The 21,377-nt window shown below is 41.6% G+C and overlaps 1 protein-coding gene across 2 annotated transcripts in view; it reads right to left on the bottom strand.

Moving 5' to 3' along the window:
* Positions 1-383: 383 nt before the first annotated feature.
* Positions 384-21,377, bottom strand: part of PHKA2 (phosphorylase kinase regulatory subunit alpha 2) — a 44,088-nt gene continuing 23,094 nt past the window's right edge. Inside the window, exons 16-32 of one of the 2 annotated variants that reach the window (XM_030019859.2) lie at positions 20,920-21,064; positions 20,394-20,472; positions 18,958-19,121; positions 18,104-18,277; positions 16,911-16,999; positions 15,605-15,738; positions 13,926-14,082; positions 12,426-12,505; positions 12,102-12,180; positions 11,847-11,976; positions 10,046-10,147; positions 9,284-9,402; positions 6,706-6,753; positions 4,648-4,815; positions 3,001-3,054; positions 1,434-1,634; positions 384-912 (exon numbers count right to left, since the gene is read on the bottom strand). In XM_030019859.2, coding sequence (XP_029875719.1) covers positions 739-912; positions 1,434-1,634; positions 3,001-3,054; positions 4,648-4,815; positions 6,706-6,753; positions 9,284-9,402; positions 10,046-10,147; positions 11,847-11,976; positions 12,102-12,180; positions 12,426-12,505; positions 13,926-14,082; positions 15,605-15,738; positions 16,911-16,999; positions 18,104-18,277; positions 18,958-19,121; positions 20,394-20,472; positions 20,920-21,064 — 2,097 coding nt within the window. In that variant the 3' untranslated portion in view covers positions 384-738. The remainder of the gene's footprint in view (positions 913-1,433; positions 1,635-3,000; positions 3,055-4,647; positions 4,816-6,705; positions 6,754-9,283; positions 9,403-10,045; positions 10,148-11,846; positions 11,977-12,101; positions 12,181-12,425; positions 12,506-13,925; positions 14,083-15,604; positions 15,739-16,910; positions 17,000-18,103; positions 18,278-18,957; positions 19,122-20,393; positions 20,473-20,919; positions 21,065-21,377) is intronic. The other variant, XM_030019860.2, reaches the window with a different exon arrangement.

Here is a 21,377-nt window from a genome sequence, read left to right as displayed (position 1 = left end):
GGAAAGGATTACAGGCATAAAACTGTCTATCACCCTGAGGAAGCTGGAGTCTTGAGATTTTGCCTCCAAAGCCCTGGGGAGGCAGGGAAGGAAGCTATTTTGTTCATATTAAAGACAGATGCAGCTTCCTGAGAGAGGCTATCCTCTCAAATTAGTGGATATTGTATGACATTTGTCTCTAGTGGCATTAGCCCTGCACTGACTAGGTGCGAATGAGATGAGAATCAGGATAAACATGTATGAGAAATATCACCTGGATATTTCAAGTTATTCCTATTCCTCTAATTTACATTTCCCTGGATGTCTCACACTGTGCATTAGTGATTCACAATGATGTACATTTACACACAGCAGGAGAAAAATTAATGAATTCCATCACTTCCCTTATTTGGGAGACTTTATGTCTGAGATACAGCTCCCTTGTTTTATTATGCCTTTTGATCTCCACCAAGTAATCTGTTTTCCCCTTGGCAGAACTGTATAATTCTTGCTAATTTAATATGAATTACATTTACGCACTTTGGGCAGAATAAGCCTCATTATTTGTTATTGCTCACACAGTCTTAAAACCAAGCCAAATTCCACCTACCTGTGCCCCACATGCACGTAGCATGATGACTACTGTAAAATGCTGAGGTAGTGCACGGCACACATACATGCAGCAACTAAACAAGAGGTTCATGACAGGGAAATCGGGAGAAAGAGCTTCTGAGCCTTCCCTCCCACATGAGGCATCACTTATTGCATCGCACAGCCTGTGCTAGGCAGGAAATCATGTAAATAAATAATTATGGCTTTTGTTAGGTACGTCATGGTGCCATAGGCCCCACTTGGAGCACTGTCATAAAAAAAGTGGCAAATTCCTGTGGCTACATCTTTCTCCAAGATACTACCAGTAGCTCCGAATGATTTCTGAAAAGACACAAAGAAAGAAATAGGGAAAGTTAGGTGTGCGTGCTTATTTATTGGAAAAACCCCGCCACATTATGCTTTTGCATTTGTGCTGAATACTGAAGGCAATTCTCCTTTCCCTCATGAAAACCTTAATCAGGATTATCATAGGACCCACATGACTTAGCTGGATCAGTGTAAGTAAATGAGGAACATATGACTTCACAGATTTTTGTCCTTTGGGGCAGGCGGGTGGGATTACTCAAATATTGGTAATTCTAATGCCTTGGTAAAGCAAAACTTCACTTCAGACTACCCACTTACTTCAAAGCTTGTTAGCCACTACAATTTCATTCCCTTTAGATCTCCCGCAATTCTTAAATTAGTTTTCCAAATATATTTCCAGAGGATACTTAAGTGATTTGGTCTGTCTTTGTAGGGTAAAGAATAAGGATAAGATCAAGATCATCACACATATTAAAAAAGGAGCAGGGCACAATTTTCAAATGTGGAAGCTTCCCACCACTGCACTTTGAACTCACCAGCTCCTGCAGAAACAGGTCATTGGCCATGTGCACGATTCGATCCACGTGGATGATGCCCCCGATGCTGTTCACCTCGATGTCAGAGAGGAATGTGAGAACGAGAATAGCTTCCACCAAGAGCTGCCTGTACTCAGGCTGGGGTACGTGGTTCAGCACCGACTCCACGTGCACAGCAAACTTGATTTCGCACGGGGTCATCTGGCAAGTTTGAGTGGAAATGGAAAGAAAACTGACACATCCAAAGGACTAGTTCCCCACATCCTGCAAGCACTTAAACATATGCTCCTCTCTGCACGTGGGGGTAGACTGACTGAAGCGAACAAAATGCTTGTGCGGCTTTAGCACTTATAGAAACTTTCTGTGTTGCTAGGCCCTGATCCTGCAAACAGTTACGCAACTTCCAGAAGACTGCTCCGGCCCTGCAACCCATCACACACACATTTTGGTTACATACAGGACTGCTGATGCTTAGCTGACAAATTAACTCTTTGTTTCTCATGCTGCAGTCTCACACACTCTGCCTTGTAAGTATCTTTCTAGCATCGCAGGTTAGTTGCAAAGCCAAAATTACTGTCAAGTTTTAAAAATAACCACCTGCTTAGAGTGAATGCTTTTCCACACAGGAGATATAGCTATTTTGTTTGTAGAGCAGCCTAATTTGCACTGGCATAGTTCTATGGATGTTATGTGAAAGGCTGCTTCCTTGGGAGGTTTGCACTTACTTCGTTTGAGTCCTTTTAACAGCAAAATTAGACACTGTCTAGGTCTGACAGGCTAAAAATATAAGCCTGTTTATCTACACAATAGGAATAAATAAAGCTTTCCATTCTGAAAAAAAAAGGTTTAAATTTGGCAGAAGATTCCAGCTCCTCTCTTCAGCTGTTGCCACCATCCCTCAGGAGAGAAGGAAGCCAGAGACAAATCTGAGCGCACCAGACAGGAAAACAGTCTCAGGCACACAAGCAACTCTCTTGTGCTGACGGATTACTGTTCACGAGAGTTTGTTTTATAGATGTGAATTCAAAACTTGCCAGAGCGCCTAAAGACAGAATGGCAATCCAGCTAAGGAAAAAAAATTTAAGGAAAAGCTATGGATTTAAAGAGTCAAAGCTTTGGTTAGAAACAATCATCCTTAATTGGTATTTACTTTTGAGACTGTGATGCCAAAATACACTGGCTGCTGTTGCAGCATACTAAAAAAAATAAGTAGCAAGCAACACGTCTGCTTTATACCAACAAGGCCGTACTTTCTTCTCACACTGCCAGAAGGACTGCCATCAACCACCCTCTATCAAGCGCTGCTCCGTGGGCGCGTGGGGTCAGCGAAGGCGTGCAGAGGGCAAGCTCGGCAAAGGGGAAAACCTGCCACAAACCCGCGCCCAGGCCTGCCTGGCAGGAACTCATCCGCACAGCCCCAGGGAAGCTGGCGGAGGTGCTGGGGGAAGGTCCAGATCTTCTACCCTTCTTAAAACCAAGGATCTGCAACAGCAGCCCCGCTGCATCGTACACTGTCAAACCAAACATTCAGTCGTGGGGCTAGAAAATTGTTGGCATTTTACCGTACCTCTCTGGTGGTTGAAGAAGGAAGGACATACCCATCAATGGACAGACCATGGCACTGAAACAACAACATTTTGACAATAAACAGAAATTACAATTCTTGCAAGTAAATCTGAGGGTTTGCTGTTCTAAGCCAATATGTAACAACTTTCAGTTAAAAAAACCCAAACACAGACAAAACACACCCCCCCCCAACAAAACCAACAAAACCTGTTGAAAATATTACTTCACCTTTGCTGAAGAAGTTACTATATAACCTGGCAAATGTTAGAAATAGCCTGACATGACACATAGAGAGCGTGCTGTGTTTCAGTCCAGCTATGGAAGGTGAGGAAACTACTTAGAAAGCCACTACAGCCAGAGGCACACAAAGGAGGAAAACAAATCAATGAGCACATTCTGTGGGAAAGGATGTAGAAACAACAGATAATGCAAAAGTACAACAGACCACAGAAGCGAGAACCTTTATTTTTCATTTTTGCTAAAACAACATTTAGTTAAGTGTTTCAGATCCAGGGCACCACAACTCAAGGATGTCAACATGTTGCAGTGCTTGGACATGGGCCACCAGCAGTGGGGGAGAGGTAGTGTTACAAATACCAAGTGGTATACAAGAAAAGAGTGACAAAACCTAAATGGTAAGAAGGCAGGCTAAGGAATGACACATCTAGGTACCTGAGGTACAAAAATGCACCAAGAAGAAGAGAGAGATTTTACAAGTAGTCCAAAGAGAGTTTAAGAATGAAATATTGAAGACAACTTAAATAAGCACAATTAATTTTAATTGCCAGAAAAACCATTCAAATACTCTCAGCTATTACATTAGGTCAGGATAGAAGTGATGCTCACTCTACTGAAAGATCCCATTAGTAAATAGCCACAAGGTCACATATGACTCGTCTTGGCTGACATCAATACTAACAGCTTCAGTGTAAGTGATTTTAGAAGGACAACCAAAATCAACCTAAGCTGGTGATGCACATTTTTCCCAACTGTGTAGGCATGAACAGTTCAGTGCTGCAAGGTGCTGAATGCTGGCTTTCATCCAGCAAAGCAGAAGAACAGGTGCATAATCACTTTGAAATGAGTAAAAATTCGTAATTCCCCTCTCCTCCTTCCTGGAGAGCTGCTGCAACACATTTCCATACCCCAGATCTCCAAGGTGCTGGCAAGAACTTACTTTTCACTTAAAAACAAACCAAAAAATGTTAAGAATGCCATAAAGCTCAGAAGAACCAGCATTTGAAGACATTTTGGAAGAGTCAGTGCAGTTTCCCACTTGATTCCTCGCAGCCCTTCTGAACTTGAGTACATGAACTGCCCTGCCTGACAGTGCCCTGCAGCAGCACTGACCACAACCTGCATTAGGCCACGGGCGATGCAGAATGGACAGTGATGGAACAGAATTGTTCAGCCGAAATTCGGCACCGATGGTTTTAGAGAAAAATACACTTTCAAACAAACGCTTGAACTTCTATTAATGGAGCCCTTTCACGTTCACGAGACACGCTCCTACTAATGACTCTAGTTTCCACCAGTCTTCCAGCTGAAGACAACTTCAACTCCCAGTGACACACCACCACTGGACCACCACCTCCCCAAGTTACCGTACAGCTTTCTTGCTTCCTGCCCTCCACAGTTGTCAACTTACCTTCTGAAGGATTTTCCACACTTTCTCATAGAAGCCAACAGGAACTCTGTTAATAGCACCATCAAGCCTCCTTCTGCGCAGCCACTGCCCTTTTCGGTCACCCCAGCTGGTGTCTCCACTGGAGCCAGTTGGAGAAGTACTAGTGGGAGACGATGGAGTACTGCCCTTCTGTAATAAACATTAAAGCCTTGGTTAGTTGCTTTCTACCACCCCAAGTGCTACTCCTGGTGAATACATCGTTCTGTTACAATGCTACCTCAGAACCAGCGGAAAAATACAGGCCATGATGTCATACAAGATGATGGAGCAGGATTGATCCCTTTCTCTCCACCTTCACTTCTCCAGTACAATCATTTCTCAAGAAAACAGGCAAGCAGTTCAACAGGGCGTAACCAAGTAAACTTCACTGCTCAGTTCAACACAAGGCTTGACTATTTTAACAAGCATGAGTTGGCTGCGAGGGCAGTGTCATTGGTGTGCAAGACGGTGGGATTTGCAGGTAGGTCTGGGCTCAGTGTTGTAAGAGCCCAGTGGCCCATGACTCCAGCAAGAGAGGTCCTCCATGCAAAAAGCTCCATTAAAGTAAGGAGATTAAAAATTGACTTCACGTGGTCATGTAATCATCATGCCTGCCTCTCTGTAAGAATCAGTCGTCTTTCCTTTATTGTCACTACTGCTCTATTATTTTATTCTACCAGACTTGGAGACTAAATTAGGCAGCAAATCATCTTCAAAGTTGTGGCACTACCACCAAATTCTCATTTCCATTTCCATGCATGCAGCCTGCCCACTGTTTGCAGTCCCAGAGATCATGTGCTCTTCTGTTTTCTTGTTCCTTTTTGCACACCTATTACTTTCAACCCAGAAAGGACTACACTAACAGCCCCATCTCAAATCCCATCATCTCTGAATAAGAAACCGCCTGAGCAAATACTGGGGAAGGAAGAAAAGAAGACCAAAAACTGTACATTTGCAAAGGGTAGGCTCACTGATTCTACGCAACCAAGCTCTGCAAAAAGACCAGCAAACGACAACAGTCCATTTCCACTCCTACTGGTATCAGTGAGGCATAGGTGGTGTTCCCTTGATGTTTTGATGCTTGCTATTCCTTTCCACTGCACGCTGACCAAGACAGACAGAACTTCCTCCATCCTGTTGAGCAGAGCTAGGGGATGCAGGAGGTCAGCAGGAAGGTTGGTGCCAAAGTAGAGAAATCCATCTGCATATGATAATTAATCTAGCTACTCAGGTGGTTCAGAGAAGCAAAGATCTCATTGAACAATTCTGTGCACTTGACTCAAACCCACAATTGAGGCCTGCCTTTCTGTGCTGGTACGTGGGAGGAGAGAGGCAACAGCAAACTGGCAGTTGTCAGGCCAGGCCACAGGGCTCATGGTGCTCTGCAGTGTATTTAGGACACCTGGGAGGTGTGCCATCCCAGCAAGTCTGCAGATGCGGAGAACCATGAATCACAACCCCAGTTCAAAGTGCACATGTAGCTGCAAACTTTCCATGTCTTCATGACAGATTTGGAGCCTCAGACTTACTTTAAATTGTTGAGGTTTCTGTTGGTAAAATATTTAAACAATTATCTTCCTTCTTAACAGCAAGAGCTTAAGAAGAGCTACAGTTCTCTGCCTTGAAAGGTGACTGCTTGAGGAGATACCCATGACCATAAAGTCCCTGTCTCAGCAACCTGAAGCTATTCTGAGTTCATGACTATCCAGGGATTGCCAGCGTTTATCAATGCTACATTACTTTTAAATACTGATGACACCTGTAACATAATCCACCATCATATAGCTAAATCTGCTATAGTGCTTTATCTACAACTACTTAAGCTTCAGAAGAACTAAGTGGATCTAAATGTGAGACTCAGCTTCTATTAAAAGATTACTAATCAGAATTGGTTGCCAATGAAGATGAGTAAGACAAAGAGGTAGGGTTTGAAACAAGTTTTTTACGCAGAAGTCACAGGAGGTGTCTAGAAGCTAAGACCTGCGCACGCACACACACAGAGGGGGAAGAGCAGCCGCAGGGTTGCAGACGGTGTTTTACCATGGAAGTGAACATGCTGCTGGACATGGAGTGGCCCTCATGAAAGAACTACAAAAGAAAAACAGACACCAACACGTCAGACAGCCAGCCATGACAGAACAGGGCGCAAACACAGTTCAGTAACTTGTCCATGCAAAGGCAAGAAACATGGAATAAGCTCAGGTTCTCAGGGGAAAACTGCAACAGCCCCTGGCCTCTTGCAGTGCTGCACTTCAGCTGACCTGGGGGCAGCTGCTGCTGATGCTCGCAGCACGAGGCAGACCCCACCATGCCAGGAGCCTGTTTGGCAGCCACAAGCTGCTCATGCCATCCACTGGGCTCCAAGCATCGCCAACACAAACCGCCACAGTTTAAAATGCATGCAAAAGCTTCCCTGTGACTCAGGGCTGCGAAAAACCCCAAGCTCCCCACTTCCATTCCCCATTCATTGCAACGTCAGCAGCTTCCCTTTGCACGAGAAGGTCATCTTGCTGCAGAAAGTCTGTGGGCTGCCAACTGGGTGGGCAGTGCTAAACAAACAGCTGCAAGGCAAAATTTTTGCTGAAATGTGGATGGAGCACCTCAGACTTACAGCACTTTTCTCTAACTGTCCACCCCAAGCCACACCTCCTAATTAAGTGTTCATGGTTCAGACCAGGCAAAGGCTTGATGTTCAGACTCAAGAAACGACATCAGCAAATGAGAGCTGCAGTTGCTCAACAGCTGAACACTGGTGCAAAGAGATGTTAGTACAAGTACTTGAAATGTTCCTTGTAACACAAAGTTGATCCCCCCCCCTAAATGACATTGAATTAGTATCTAGTGAATTATTCAGAGAATGCAGTGAGATGCGGCAGGAAGCAGCACAAATGGCAAGGCGGAGGGAACAAAAATAAAACCAGCCAAGTCCTCCTCTGTGCAAAATACCAAGTTTCCATCTAATGCAAAAGCAATGCAGGAAATACATTTCCAGCCTCAACAAAGGTCCAAGTGTTTCAGCTCAGGCCCACCTCTGTACTTAAAATAACGCTGCCACCTAGTGCCTAGTCCCTCTCCCTTCCTGGAAGGGTCCTGAAGCCAGCCGCCCACCGCACTTCAGGCTGAACCCCAAAGTCGCATCAGGGCGGTGGAAAGCAGCTAGCAGCACCTTCAGAGCCACAGCCGCACCACGAGGCTCGGCCAGGACGATGCTTTGGCAGCGGCATGGCTCAAACACGGCAAGCAGGTCTCGTGAGACGGACACCACGCGTTTCACAGGTGCCTTTGCTTCCCTGCCTGATTGTGTCCTATGAAGGATCATTAACCGATCCTTACTGTCGCCTTCAAATGCTCCACGTCAAGACCACGCAGAAACGTCACTCCTTTCTGAAGGTTTACTGAGCAAATCTGTCTCACACAATCAAAGGAAAACATCAAATGCTTCCTTAGAAACTTACAGAAATGGCCTCAGATTAAATGAAACACATTTGCTTGTTAAGAAGGTCTTTAAAAAACAGGTTTCTAATATAGAAGCATAACATGGTTTGCGTTGGAAGGGACCTTTAAAGATCATCTAGTCTGTGCCATGGGCAGGGACACCTTCCACTAGATCGGGTTGCTCACAGCACCATCCAACCTGGCCTTGAACACTACCAGGGATGGGGCATCCACAACTTCTTTGGACAACTTGTTCCAGTGGCTCACCATCCGCATTGTAAAAAATTTCTTCCTCATGTCTAACCTAAACCCACCCTCTTTCAGTTGAAAACCATTGCCCCTTGTCCTGTCACTACAGGCCTTGGTAAAAAGCACCTCTACATCTTTCTTATAAGACCCTTTATATATTGAAAGGCTCCAATAAGGTCTCCCTGGAGCCTTCTCTTCTCCAGGCTGAATAACCCAGCCTGAAAAATATAGAACCATTCTTATAAATGTATTTTATTTGACTACTACCTTCCTATTTATCTAGAGCAAAAGAAAATTACTAATAATGACACAAAATAGAGAAACCAAAACCATAACAAAACCATCAGTCACATTCATTCAGAACATATTGGTTGTTTTCTGTGATATCTCTCCACATACCCGGTTACTGTGTAATTTAAAGTACTTTGAACTTAAATACATATATATATATATATATATATATATATATATATATATATATATATATTTTCTAGCAGCAATCATCCTCCATTCCTGAAGAAACAAAACAGGAAGAAAACAAGCCAAGATTTCTTTTCCCAGTGTACCTTTTCCAAAAGGCATGTGGACCACTTCAGCAATTTGGGCAGAGTACAAGAATGAACAGTTTGCACAAAAGCTTTGCTTTGTACATCTGACTTCTCCTTAGCTAAAGATGATAAAAGAGCTGTTTTAAAGTTGATGGCATGAATGCATTAGAGTTTGTTCCAAGTTCTTCTATATTCAGCATGTGAAACAAGAATAAAAAAAGGAAACACATTTTTGGAGGAAATATCCCCTTGCTGCCTTCTATTTAGTGACCAGCTTTAAATCAAAGGATCTTTGGAAACTTCTGCATTTACCAAGAATAAAACCTAACATAACACAGTTCCAGAACAGCTGGATTTTCTGATAAGCATTGACAGAAAACCCTCACCTGCTTCATCTCACTCTTCAATTTAGTAATACCACTTCTTTCTGTTTTCGTTGCTCCAGAATGCCCCATTTCATGAATAGAAATCGCAGGGCTAGATGAAGAGGAATCTACAGGTCGCACTAAAGGAAGCAAATGAACATTTTTTAAATTCTAGGGGTAGAAAAACAGGCAAAATTGTATCTAGAAGTTGAAGATAGACACATATCCTCTCAGAATTGTACAATGCTCTTGGTGACAGCATCCTTTCAAATCACGTCAATAGTTCAAGCCTGACTGCATCAAGTAAGGGGCCTAGATCTGTACTTGGATATCGGGGCCTGATTTTCCAACACACTGAGCAATCATAGCTTTAAAAGAGGTCAGAGGTGCCATGAGTCTGTGAGGGCCTAAGAATAAACACAGGAGACAGTTGACATGCCAGTTGGAAATATCTGGGCATCACAGACATACTCCTTGAAGGCAGGTTAGATATGACCTTTTTATGATTTTCATTCTGGTCACATAAAATTTCTTCATTTTAAAAGTTTGCCTTCATATCACTGAAAACTTGATACAATCTTATTTCAACGCAGGACAGCTTCCATTATATTTGTTTTCTTTATTCCACAGCAGACATACACATGTACTGGCCACCCATGATTAATACATCACCTATAACTCTATTTTACATGCTGAGAGAGTAGATTCCTACTTACAAGACAATCTAACTTTGTATCTGTAGTTCTCACTTAACATATAGAAGTACCCAAGCGGACAACTTACAGCTTCTTTCCACTCCAAACTCTTTTCCACTGAGAATATGGTGTAGGAGATTTTTCATATCAAAGGGGCTTAGATTCATCAAACTCTCTGAAGCTTCTTCACCTAGTTAAAAAAAAAAAACAAAAAAACCAACAACAACAAAAAAACCCAAACATCACTATAGGTGGCTTTATAGCTTTATTCCTAAGTAAGCTGCTGCTGAATGAAGTTCAGTCACATTTACCTTTGTGGCTAATGCTTCCTTTAAAAAAATACGTAGAGTCACATTTCAAAGAAAATACATTTCAGGACTAAACAACAAACACTGCATGGAAATAACACTATTTGCATTAGTGAATATTACACTGCAGCTTGTGCAAAATCTCACTGAAGCTGATGATGAGAAAGCAGTTGCTTCTTTGTAGAGCAAGATCACTTGGAAAGACATTACAGACATCTCCCAACAGCATCTAGATCTAAATTACAGAGCCAGAGTTATTACATAAAGAAATGCATGCATGTAGAAGGCTTGTGTTTTATTTGATTAAAGGGTCATGCTTGTAAGTGAGAGGGAGAAAAAGCACATACGTACACAGGAGCACACGTGTGCACAGACAAGTCTCCCATAGGAGAACATGGAAAAGGCAGCAGTGAAGCCAAGGGCAGTGTACAAAGCAGCTGATGTTTAAGGCTAAGGAATAACAAAAGGGACCCCAGGAAAGACAGGCTTTGCACTGTGAACAAAGCAGCTGCTGCTATTCAGTTACAGGTTTGGGGGGAAACAGGGCATTTTGTACGCTCTTCACAGAGAAAGAGAATTATCCCATAAAATTACTTCACTCCTTTTGACAACTTCTCCTAAGGAAGAAACTTGCTACCCCCTGCTGGCAGCTAGCCACTGAAGTTAGAAAGCAGCAGTGTCCGAAGTGGGCTCCATCTAACCAACTACCAGGGACTCCCCTCTGCACTCCACGAGGGAGAAAACTGGGGAGACCAGAAAATATGCTTCCACAAAGTTATCCCCCTTTAGGAAGTGCCAGGGCATTAGAAATGGTAACAAGAGCTGAGCCACAAAAATATGGCCCAGATCATGCTCCTAAGTATCAGCATTTGACTATATAGTTGTCACATTAACTTGATTACTTTTCATGACTGCTCCTTCTTAGACTTCTAACCCCTTTCAATAGGGAAAATTCTTCAGATCTCTCTTCAGTCATGATTTCCCTCTAGTTTCACTTTTCTCTTCCAAAAGGAGTTTTAAAGTATTTTTGCCTTGCACCACTTGTTACTTACTTCTTGGGTTTTTGTAGGACAAATGCAACATCTTGGGGGCCTGTAAGAATTTTTACTGACCTCCTGGCAAAACAACATATCACTAGCTGAAATCTAAACAGCAAATACTTTTCAACTAAGCACATTCAAGGGGAGAAGGCTTACACATCAGAAGTTACTTTGAATAAAAACTACCAGACCTATGAATTAAGGCTCAAATATTCAGAAGATACCTAGGGTCCTAATTCTCATTGACGTTAGTGGCATTGGGTCCCTAAATACACACACATGCAATTTGATGACCTGGACTTCAAACACTGAAAGTCAGGGGACTTACTTATTTCCTATCCACTCCAGTTCGAATAACTGGGAGATGGGGGGACAGGAATCTTTCGTTAAGTCAAAAAGAGAAGTTATTTTCAAAGTTTGTAACTGTGCATGCTGAATGAAGAAGTTAATAAAAGGATTTAACACACATAAATGAAAAATCAACCACTGAGGTGAAGCAGAAATAATGCCATAAGTACCCTTATGATAAAACTGCTCTTACCTGAGCATTTCAGACTTCGAGCCAGCTCAGTGGCCATCACCTGAATTATCAGACCAATGCGGAGCCTGAGCATCTCCACAAAAAGACTAGGCTGTGACCGGACGTACATCGCCAAGTACATAATTATTTCCTGTAAGGACAAATCCGTAAGGGCACCCATTCAGAGTGGGTCCTCTTGGCTTTCCCAGTCACAGAGCAAACACTGGTGCCACACTGGGCACCGCTGAAAGAACCCTTTTTATGCATGCTGTATACCTGTGTCAGGACTGCAATACTGATGTCTTGGCCACTGGCTTCATAAATAAGATCTGTGAGCTCCTCAGGCGGTAGTGGGCTGCAAGAAGGCAAACCACAGTTAGCAGTGACTCAGGCACCTGCTATTAACCTCTTGAACAAGCACTGGAACCAAGCCACCCAGAAATATCTGTGTACCACAAAGGCACCTACGATTCTGCCTGGGCAGCTGCAATTCCTTCTGAAGGTGAGGAATAAATTTTAAAACCAGATAATAGCAGAACAGTACTGGCAAGAACATGAAGGGCAGGCTGCTTCTGTAACCAAGGCAGAGCTCCAACTTACGTGGTAATGATTTTCTCACGGGGTTCTGGTGGCAGGCCCACTGTAAGTTGCTTGTGGTGTGACAGAAGGTCTGTGCATGCCTATCACAATGGGACAGAAAGCAAGAGACCTTTCTCTGAGTCATGTGGAAGTGATACAGCTTTTAATTCCTGAAAATTAAGCATTTCTTTAGCTGTATTTAAGTACATTTCTAATAACTATGAGACATGCAGAGCCAGCAGAATGCTGTTAACTAGTTGCCAGTTGTTAATTGAGGTCAACAGGGCTATGAGTGTCTGTCCAGGCTGAAAGCCTGCTTTTCCCCACTCAGTGAAATCAGCAGCATAATGATTAGGGACTCCAGTGGGGCTGGCAGATCAATAAAGGACTTCACCATTTATCATAAAAGTTTGTTCTTTATGCAAGACAACAAACATTTTTAATCATTGAAAAACTTGGCAGTATTAGCTTAAAAAAGTCCTGCATACTAATATATCTCTTAAAAGAAACAAACACCAAACATACTGCATCACATTCCTGAATTAGGCACCTTGATACATTCTGAAATAGGTGCTTCCCCCAGTACCACAGCGTTTACTGTTTTATATCAACCTTTAAAAGTGGATGTTCAGTTGACCTGTTTTAGCATCCTGAATCAAAGACATCACAGAGCAATGTTCCTCTGATTTTGAAGAGTCTATCTTCCCTCCCTTAACGTGGAACAAACCAGATCGTCTCTACTCTCTTCCTCCCCAATCCTTTGCCAGTACCTTCTCAATTTAATACACAGGGCTTTCTGTGAGCATGTCTGTACTGCTTGTCCATCATATCTTGAGGATGGAAAAGGTTATGTGCTTAATGTAGTACCATGCAGGGCGATTATCACAAATTGCTCCCTGCAGATATAACTGTCACTAATAGGGCATCCTAGGTGTGACAGTCAAAGCTTTGAAAATGGCCACGAATTAGAGAAAGAGCTCTTCAGAAATATGCAGGGATAAGTAGGAAATTAAACAGATACTTTGGAGTACTTGAGAGGAAACATTTTTGTAATGTTCAAAAATCAAATCTGTACCCTTACAGGGGATCTTTCTTGTTATCAATGGGATGGACGTCAGCAGAACATGTTTTTGCATCATTGCTAGCACCTTGACGTACTGGTGCTCCAAAAGTGTTCATGCTATCACAATAGCAATAGACCATTACCAATGACAACTACAGCTTTCAAAGCACGTAATTAAGCTTCTCCGATTAACAGAGATTAAATGAAGCCTTCACGTTTATAGTGTGACATTCTCAGTCCATGCCAAGATTAGCACAGTTCACAGTACAGATGAAAGGTAAAGATGTCATAATAAGATTTTAGATCAGAAAAGCAACCAGTGTTTACTGAAAAATGCTCCACTATGTATGTTGTGAAGTAAGACCAGAAGAAGGGCAAGCACAAGCCCAAGCAGAAACTGGTAGTTTTATCTCTGTTTCCAGACAGGAAACTGAACCAGCACTATTTGTATTTCATACCTCAGCCAGGACTTCCACTCTCTTTTTGAGCATGCCAGAAATGTAACGGATTAAGCCCCATTCTTGATTGAGGCCTGCCTTTCTGTAGAGCTCATTGAGTAGGCAATGAACAGTGACGCCGTACTGTCCATCCAGCTCTGTGTCCCAGTCAGCGCCTCTGCCAGAAAAGTCACATAAGGTAACTGTCATCAGGTAAAATGCCACACTGCTTAACCTTACCACACAACAAGCAGCCTGATTTTGATCGCATTGCTCATTTTGGTGACAGAATTAAGTAGTACATGGGACATGTGGGCCTTTACCAGGCATCGGTTATACATGGACGAAACCCTCTTGATACCAGGAACTTTCATATCAATTTAAGCACTCACTTAGCCACGAGGCTGTGACTTCAAAGCAACCACCCAAAGGGTTTCCCACCAGACTTTAAATTGAGCGTGCACGCAGAGAGTCTGCTGGAGGAATGCTCCATGTGGTGCTTTTTCAGAGCAGAACTCAGCAACGTCTTCAGTACTGCTGAAGACTCCACCTGTTTTCCAAATGCCTCAGAGAACCCTTAAGTTTTTTTGCCCTACCTCTTTCTTAGCTATTAACTAAGCTTCCATGCTGCTTATACCATTACTGAAAAAATCAAAGGAGATTTCTGTTCCTCTCCTGGTTTTGAAATTCACTGCATTATGGCTTCTCTTTGACAATGTTTTAAAGCATCACAGAATGACCTTTCAACTCCTGCTGGAGGGGCAGAGTCCACCACAAGTCCACCTGCCTGACCAACAGAGACTCCCATGGTGAAACAAACGCAGAACAGGAAATTAAGGGGGTTATGTGTAGTTAAACAACAAAATGCTATTTTTTCAGGATTTCCTTTGGTCTTTAAGAGAGGCTGCTAAACATTTTGCTTGGGAAATCAAGAAGATCAAAGAAGAGGTCTTCACAGGAGAAAGACTAAAATAAACAAAAATACAATCTTTGTAGCAGTAAGAAAGACCATCTTTGATTAACACATGCTTGCACCCAAAGCTAACTTCCTGACAGGTTCCAGCAGTATTCTCCTGCACAGGAAAAAAAGCCCAGTAAATGCACTCCAGAAGGTGATTCCATTGGTTTGTATTTGCATTTGTTCCCATGAAACCTATTTAAATAGCAGCTGTTTACTGACCCCAGCAACTGGAGTTAGATTGTTTCAAAGAACATTTTGAAGAGCACTGAGTTTTAGCCAGCGGTGCACTTGAACATGCACATGGATTAGAGGAAAAATAGTGACTACTCATTAAAATTGCATTTTGCTTTTAGTTAGAAAATGAGAAGATGAAGTTTCCCTCCGCTTCCCTTCTTGTGTATAAAAATCACACCAAATCTTTGTCAACTATTAAGTACCACAAATATAGCAAGGTGTCGTCTCATTCATGGAAAGGATTTGTGTGTTTCACTTGTGAGCCTTGGAGCCTGTATGTATTCGTAACTGTGTGCCAATCAACTCTGAAATTTGCACAAGAATTTTTTTGTATCGAAACTATTTATGTAATCAAGCTAACTAAAAAAAAGCTTGTTAAAGCACAAAATATTTTAACCTCTCCCCTCAAAACACAACCCTGAACAGTGAAAAGCTTTTGCACAAGAATAATCAGATAGTTGTGACCAAACTTAAAGATGCTGAAGTTTATACTCAGACAACTCACTTTAGTATATGCAAGATATATAAGATATCTGCTTGATCATGGAGCGTTGGACATTCCTTCAGCTGCTCAACAAGCTTCCTGCAATCCAAATCACCATGAGCATCTTTAGGTAAGTGTAAAACATTTTCACGGTCCTGATAACAAAGATGGATGAAAAAAAATCAACAAAATGGTCTTGAAAAAAGTAGCAGATCAAATTCAAACTGTAACTTCCCACTAAAAAATACAACAAACTTGCAACATAACTCTGCACTTGAAATACAGACACATCACATAGTTCTTGCCAGACTACTGCAAACATGAAAAGACGACTAATCCCAGGAAACACAACACCCAGAATGGAACTTTGTCTCTTATTTTGGTTCAATTAACAAGGAAAGCCATTTTTTGGACAAAACAAAGAAATATTTGTCAAAGAAGGAAACGCAATTTCCTTGCAGGAAATATTTGTCAAAGAAGGAAATTATTTGCATGCTTTTTCTGTCATTTGCTGTCACTTGTAAAGAGAAAAGCAGAAGGGTACTACCTTTTTTTAGTTGAAATAATTCAGAGCTTTCTGAGTTCCATCTCTAACCTGTATATATGTGGTGCTTTATGAATGCAGATGTTGCCATGATAAATTTTCCAAGCTTATGAAACTATCATATTAACTAATCAGATGATGCAATCCTGTGGCGAGTTCTTGGATGAAGAGTACTTTTGCTTAATAAGTTATTCAGCAATTTATATGGTCCTAAAATACCATTTCCACAAACAGAGCCTGTAGAGCAGAATCCTTCAGCAGGCTGGATACAACCTCCTGCAACCATTCTCAGCTGCTGGTCCCATATACTAAGACAAAACAAGTACCCAGCACAACCCCATCTTCATACCTTGCAGTGGGATTTGGCTGGCGCCTTAAGGACACCGGTCCTTTCACACACTCCCCTCCTGCCCAGACATTACTGTAAGTAGCATTTCTTGGAGGCCATCTCTAAAGGCTGTGAACATCCTGTCCTTCCCTTTGTGTGTTCAGTTAGAACTAAAGACAATGACTTAACTTTTGGCGTCTAAAAATAAGCACCTATTACATTATTTTGTTTGCACATACAATTAAATACTTTCCACTTGATAATGTTTATTAATTATAATATTTAACCAAAAAACCTTCACCCAGCCAAAAAATAAATTTGAAACCAAGGGAGTAGACAATGGCTTGTCTGTGAAGGAAAATGAGAATTAGCATAGGGTTTGGCTGGGAAACACAGGAAAGGCCACAGGATTGCATCCTAAAAACACAAACAGCATAAAAATTCCCACAGCTTACCTTTGTCTCAAAGAAATGGGGATTATCAACAAGATTCAAAGACTTCCGGTGTGTGTTCAGAACTTTAGTGGGAAGAGACATAGACACAGCTAGAAAACAAAGCCACCAGAATAAAGAAAAACAAAAAGAAATGAAATGAAAATCGAAAATACCTACATGGAGCAACTGTACGAGGCAAAACCAACAGAAATACCTCCAAGAGTCAAAATACAGAGGCAACGCTTCTGAGATGCTGTGCATAGAACTCAGAGACAAGCTCACATTCTGAACCTTATCTCCTTGCAGGCTTGCTCCAAGAGCTTCCGAGATCAGCATGTCAAAGGCTCAGGTGCTACACACTCAGCTGATACCTCTTACGATGGCCTATGCCTCAGAAATCCTACAGCCCAATGACTTGACTCTGCTAAGCGTTTTAAACATTTTAACAGGATGTATGTGAAGAAAATGGTCTAACTGGTAAGATACCATAATTAAAATGATAATAGTAAATACAGGCTAATGCTCCGTTAACTTCATATGTTGAATTCAATAGAGGATCAGATGATGTGGCATATGAAATATGGGAGAAAAGACTAACAAAAAAGCTTAAGTTATTAATTTACACTGAAGTTAAGGGAAGCCTTGCCTTAACCAGGGCATTGAATACTACACACCTACATATAAAACAGTGCATATGTTAGAATCTATTTACAAATTCAGTCAAAGCATTATTTTGGTGTAAATCCTCCAGTCTATTAGAAACGTAGCATAATTAGGAATACTGTCCTCCCTCTCTACTCTGTTTGTTCTTACAAATTTAGAAAGCACATGCACATATGTATGCTCTTCTGGCATTGAAACATTTAATTCCGCCACAACTTTATTAAAATAAGAAATATTTTGTATAAACAAAGACAAAAAAAATGATTTCACTGACTCAGGTTCTAAAATTCTACCCAACTGAGAAGCTGTAGCAGCTTCCATAACATTAACTTTGAATGTTAAGTTTCATAGCAGGTTATTTATGTATACACCAAGACATGGGATACTGTGGGAACATGAGAGTTACAGCTTCACAGTCATTCTTATTTCTTGATAACTACAACATACTCATGCCACTAGTTCTTTTTAAATGGCAAAATTTTGAAATACCTGAACTTACCCCAAAACAGGTTTTCTATTATTATCACTAAATAAATAATAGGGAGAAATACCTGGAACCTCCAAGCCCTTTGTCTTGGCCATTATTGACAGTATCTCTTTCGTGGAATGGTTTGCACTGAACACAGGTGGTTGATTCGCAGTCTTTGAAGTTGGAGGCAGGTATGACTTCAGTGCTGTACTCTGCAGGACATCATTTATATACTGATCCAGCTCATCCTGGCTTTCTAGTGTGACATACATAAAAGAAAAGGTTTATTAAAGGTAAAAATCATAATTTATCAGTGCTTTTTTTTTTCAAACATACCACTCTATTCTTGCTTATGTAGAAGGGCACAGAAAAATAGAAGACTATCATAAGCAAGAGATTTTTAAGCTCAACAAATTGGAAAGGAAAAAAAAATTAATCTATTTTTGACACTTTGAAAACAGTTACATTAAGAAGTTGTTCTTCCCTTTGAAAGGAAGCAAAAGGATTTTTACCTTGCTGGTAGTCCACAGATCATGGTTGGACTCGATGATCTTAAAGGTCTTTTCCAAACTAAATTATTCTATGATTCTATCAGGTCTTCCACACAAGCTCTTGTCTATGACCCATCAGAGACTCTTCCTCTCTCCAGCCTCTTCCACACACACACACACACACACACACACACGCTCATCTGCTGACTCTTCACACTCAGCTTTACTGCAGCAGTTGCTGGTCAATGCCATACTATGAACATAGAAATAATACGCACAAATTCCCTCTCCAACTTAAGTCATGCAGGTCCTGTCCTCAGACTGGTGCATGAGAAACCTGAATGACTGTCAACTGTGCACAAAATAGACTCTGCGTTGTAGGTAAACCCAGGCTCTGCTGATAGAACTTGACAGAGAAAAAAACTGAAGCATGAAAAAACACTACCGCTTTCACAGAAATCTGCTGGATAGCCTCCATATTCACTGTCAGGACTATTACGGCCTTCATTAGGGTCATCAAACAGTTTTACATCACAGTCTGGATCCAGGAAGCTCAGATATGTATGAAAAGAGGTGGTAAGAAATTCTGATAGCTTGCCTATCTTCACCCTGCAAACAGGAACGTGTGCCAAACAGCGTTAACATCCACCATTTTGATACTGATTAATGCTCACTGAGCTTTCAGCAACTCCTCCAAAATTTACAAGACCTACTGTTAAATCCACCTTTGGTAACTACAAAAGAGCAGACACTGATAACTGAGAAAAACAATGTAACTCCCTGGGGAGCTGGCCAGGGGACACCGCGGCTCAGGGATTGGCTGGGCACTGGTCAGTGGGTGGTGAGCAATTGTATTGTGTATCACTTGTTTTGCATATTCTATTAATTATTATTATTTTCCCCTTCTTCTCTGTCCTATTAAACTGTCTTTATCTCAACCCACAAGTTTTACCCCCCCCCCCCAATTCTCTCCCCCATCCCACTGGGTGGGGTGGCAGTGAGGGGTTCAGATAAAGACAGTTTAATAGGACAGCAAAGGAAATTATTATTATTATGTAGTCATCACCTGCTGACCAGTGCCCAGCCAGTCTCTGAGCCACAGTGTCCCCTGGCCAACTCCCCCCCAGTTTATATACTGGGCATGACATCACATGGTATGGAATACCCCTTTGGCCAGTTTGGGTCAACTGTCCTGGCTGTGTCCCCTCCCAGTTTCTCATGCCCCTCCAGCCTCCACTGGCAAGGCAGTATGAGAAGCTGAAAAGTCCTTGATTTAGTATAAACACTGCTTAGCAACAACTAAAAAGTCAGTGTGTTACCAACATTATTCTCATCCTAAATCCAGAACACAGCACTATACCGGTTACTAGGAATAAAATTAACTTTATTCCAGCTGAAACCAGGACAAACAGAAAGCACATCTGATTGTCAGAGGAAGGTACTGATTGAGGCTGGGCAAGCAGAAAGGGACTTACTGTAGCATCATATTAAATTGCTTTTGTATGTAGATAAATGGAACACATAAGCTTAAGTACTACATGTAATTCATGTTTAAAACATGTCCAATAACTGTGAAAGATAATTACTTCTTAAAAACAGAAACCCAGCCAAGACCAAGTTTTTGTATTTCCAAAGGTCTGACATTTGTTTTTCCTTATCCATTAATGGCAGTCAAAGATGGTACACCTCTTGGGAGACAGATCTTTCACATTGCATATGAGGTCCAGCTACCATCTCACTGCCACATAATAAAGCTGAAACTTCTCTCTCTGCAGAGTTCCAGTACAAGATCTGTGCACTATCACAAGTTCAAAACTGAGGCTTGTATAGGATTTAATTAAAAATATCACGGAGAGACCCATCTGAGGTTTCTGACATTACCTTGCACCTCCAAAATAACCATCCTCTAATTTTCTTATGGTGGCAAGAACTGCTGGATGAATGTCAGTACCATCATCAACTAAAAAAGAATAATGGAAGAGTTGAAGCTTACCAACACGTTCTTAAATTATCATGTCCAAATAAACTGTATCACTGGGTGTTCTCTACAAAGGAAATCAGACAAATCTAAAACAGAACCCACAACTACTATCAATACTAGCTTATTCAAAAATCCCCAAACAAACAAACCCCAACCCACTCAAGACAAGTTTCAAAGGGTTTTCTATCAAATTTCTTTGGACAGAAATAGTATGGAGACAATGGGGAGATGCAAGGATATAAAGGGGGAGTAAAACCAAAATGAAGTAGTACCAATTCAGCATATACTTGAGAAAGTTACACTGTACTTTTGGTGTTAAAACTCAGATGTTGAAACAGTCATGCCACCTGCCTCCTCTCAAACCGAGTTCCATACTACTCCTCTGCAGTAAGCTACTCCACTTGAAACAGAGAAAATTAAGTTTACCAAGCATTGTGTGGGTGATGGGAAATGTCAGAGTTGGTCTCCCTGTCATCCTCCAACAAGAAGTTAGGTAAGCCAGCTCTGTCTTAAGCATCTCCACAATCATCTGATTGTCTAGAGCCAGATAGAAGTGATGCTGGTCAGTAAACTAGAGAACAGAGAAATAAGGCATATGAGTAGCTGTTGGTGCTCTCCTTACTTTTTCCTATTTCCTCCCTTAAATCATTCACCAAATCCATATGAGCTATTCTTGACCACAAAACAAACTGCATGAATTAATCTAACAAGGCCTGCAACTGTGAAAAAGAAACCCATGCTTGTGCAGAGTCCATTTTCTTCAACTCAATCCTTCCTTCAACTTGTAGGCTGACCATGAAAGAAGCAAGCCACACAAATAAAAAGCAGACAATCACACCCATGAAGTAGAATCTTCCCAATGATGAATACAGTAACCTATGATT

The sequence above is a fragment of the Aquila chrysaetos genome, chromosome 7 (assembly GCF_900496995.4).
Source record: "Aquila chrysaetos chrysaetos chromosome 7, bAquChr1.4, whole genome shotgun sequence".
NCBI classification, from domain to species: domain Eukaryota; kingdom Metazoa; phylum Chordata; class Aves; order Accipitriformes; family Accipitridae; genus Aquila; species Aquila chrysaetos.
This window is presented reverse-complemented; position numbering and strand designations above follow the sequence as displayed.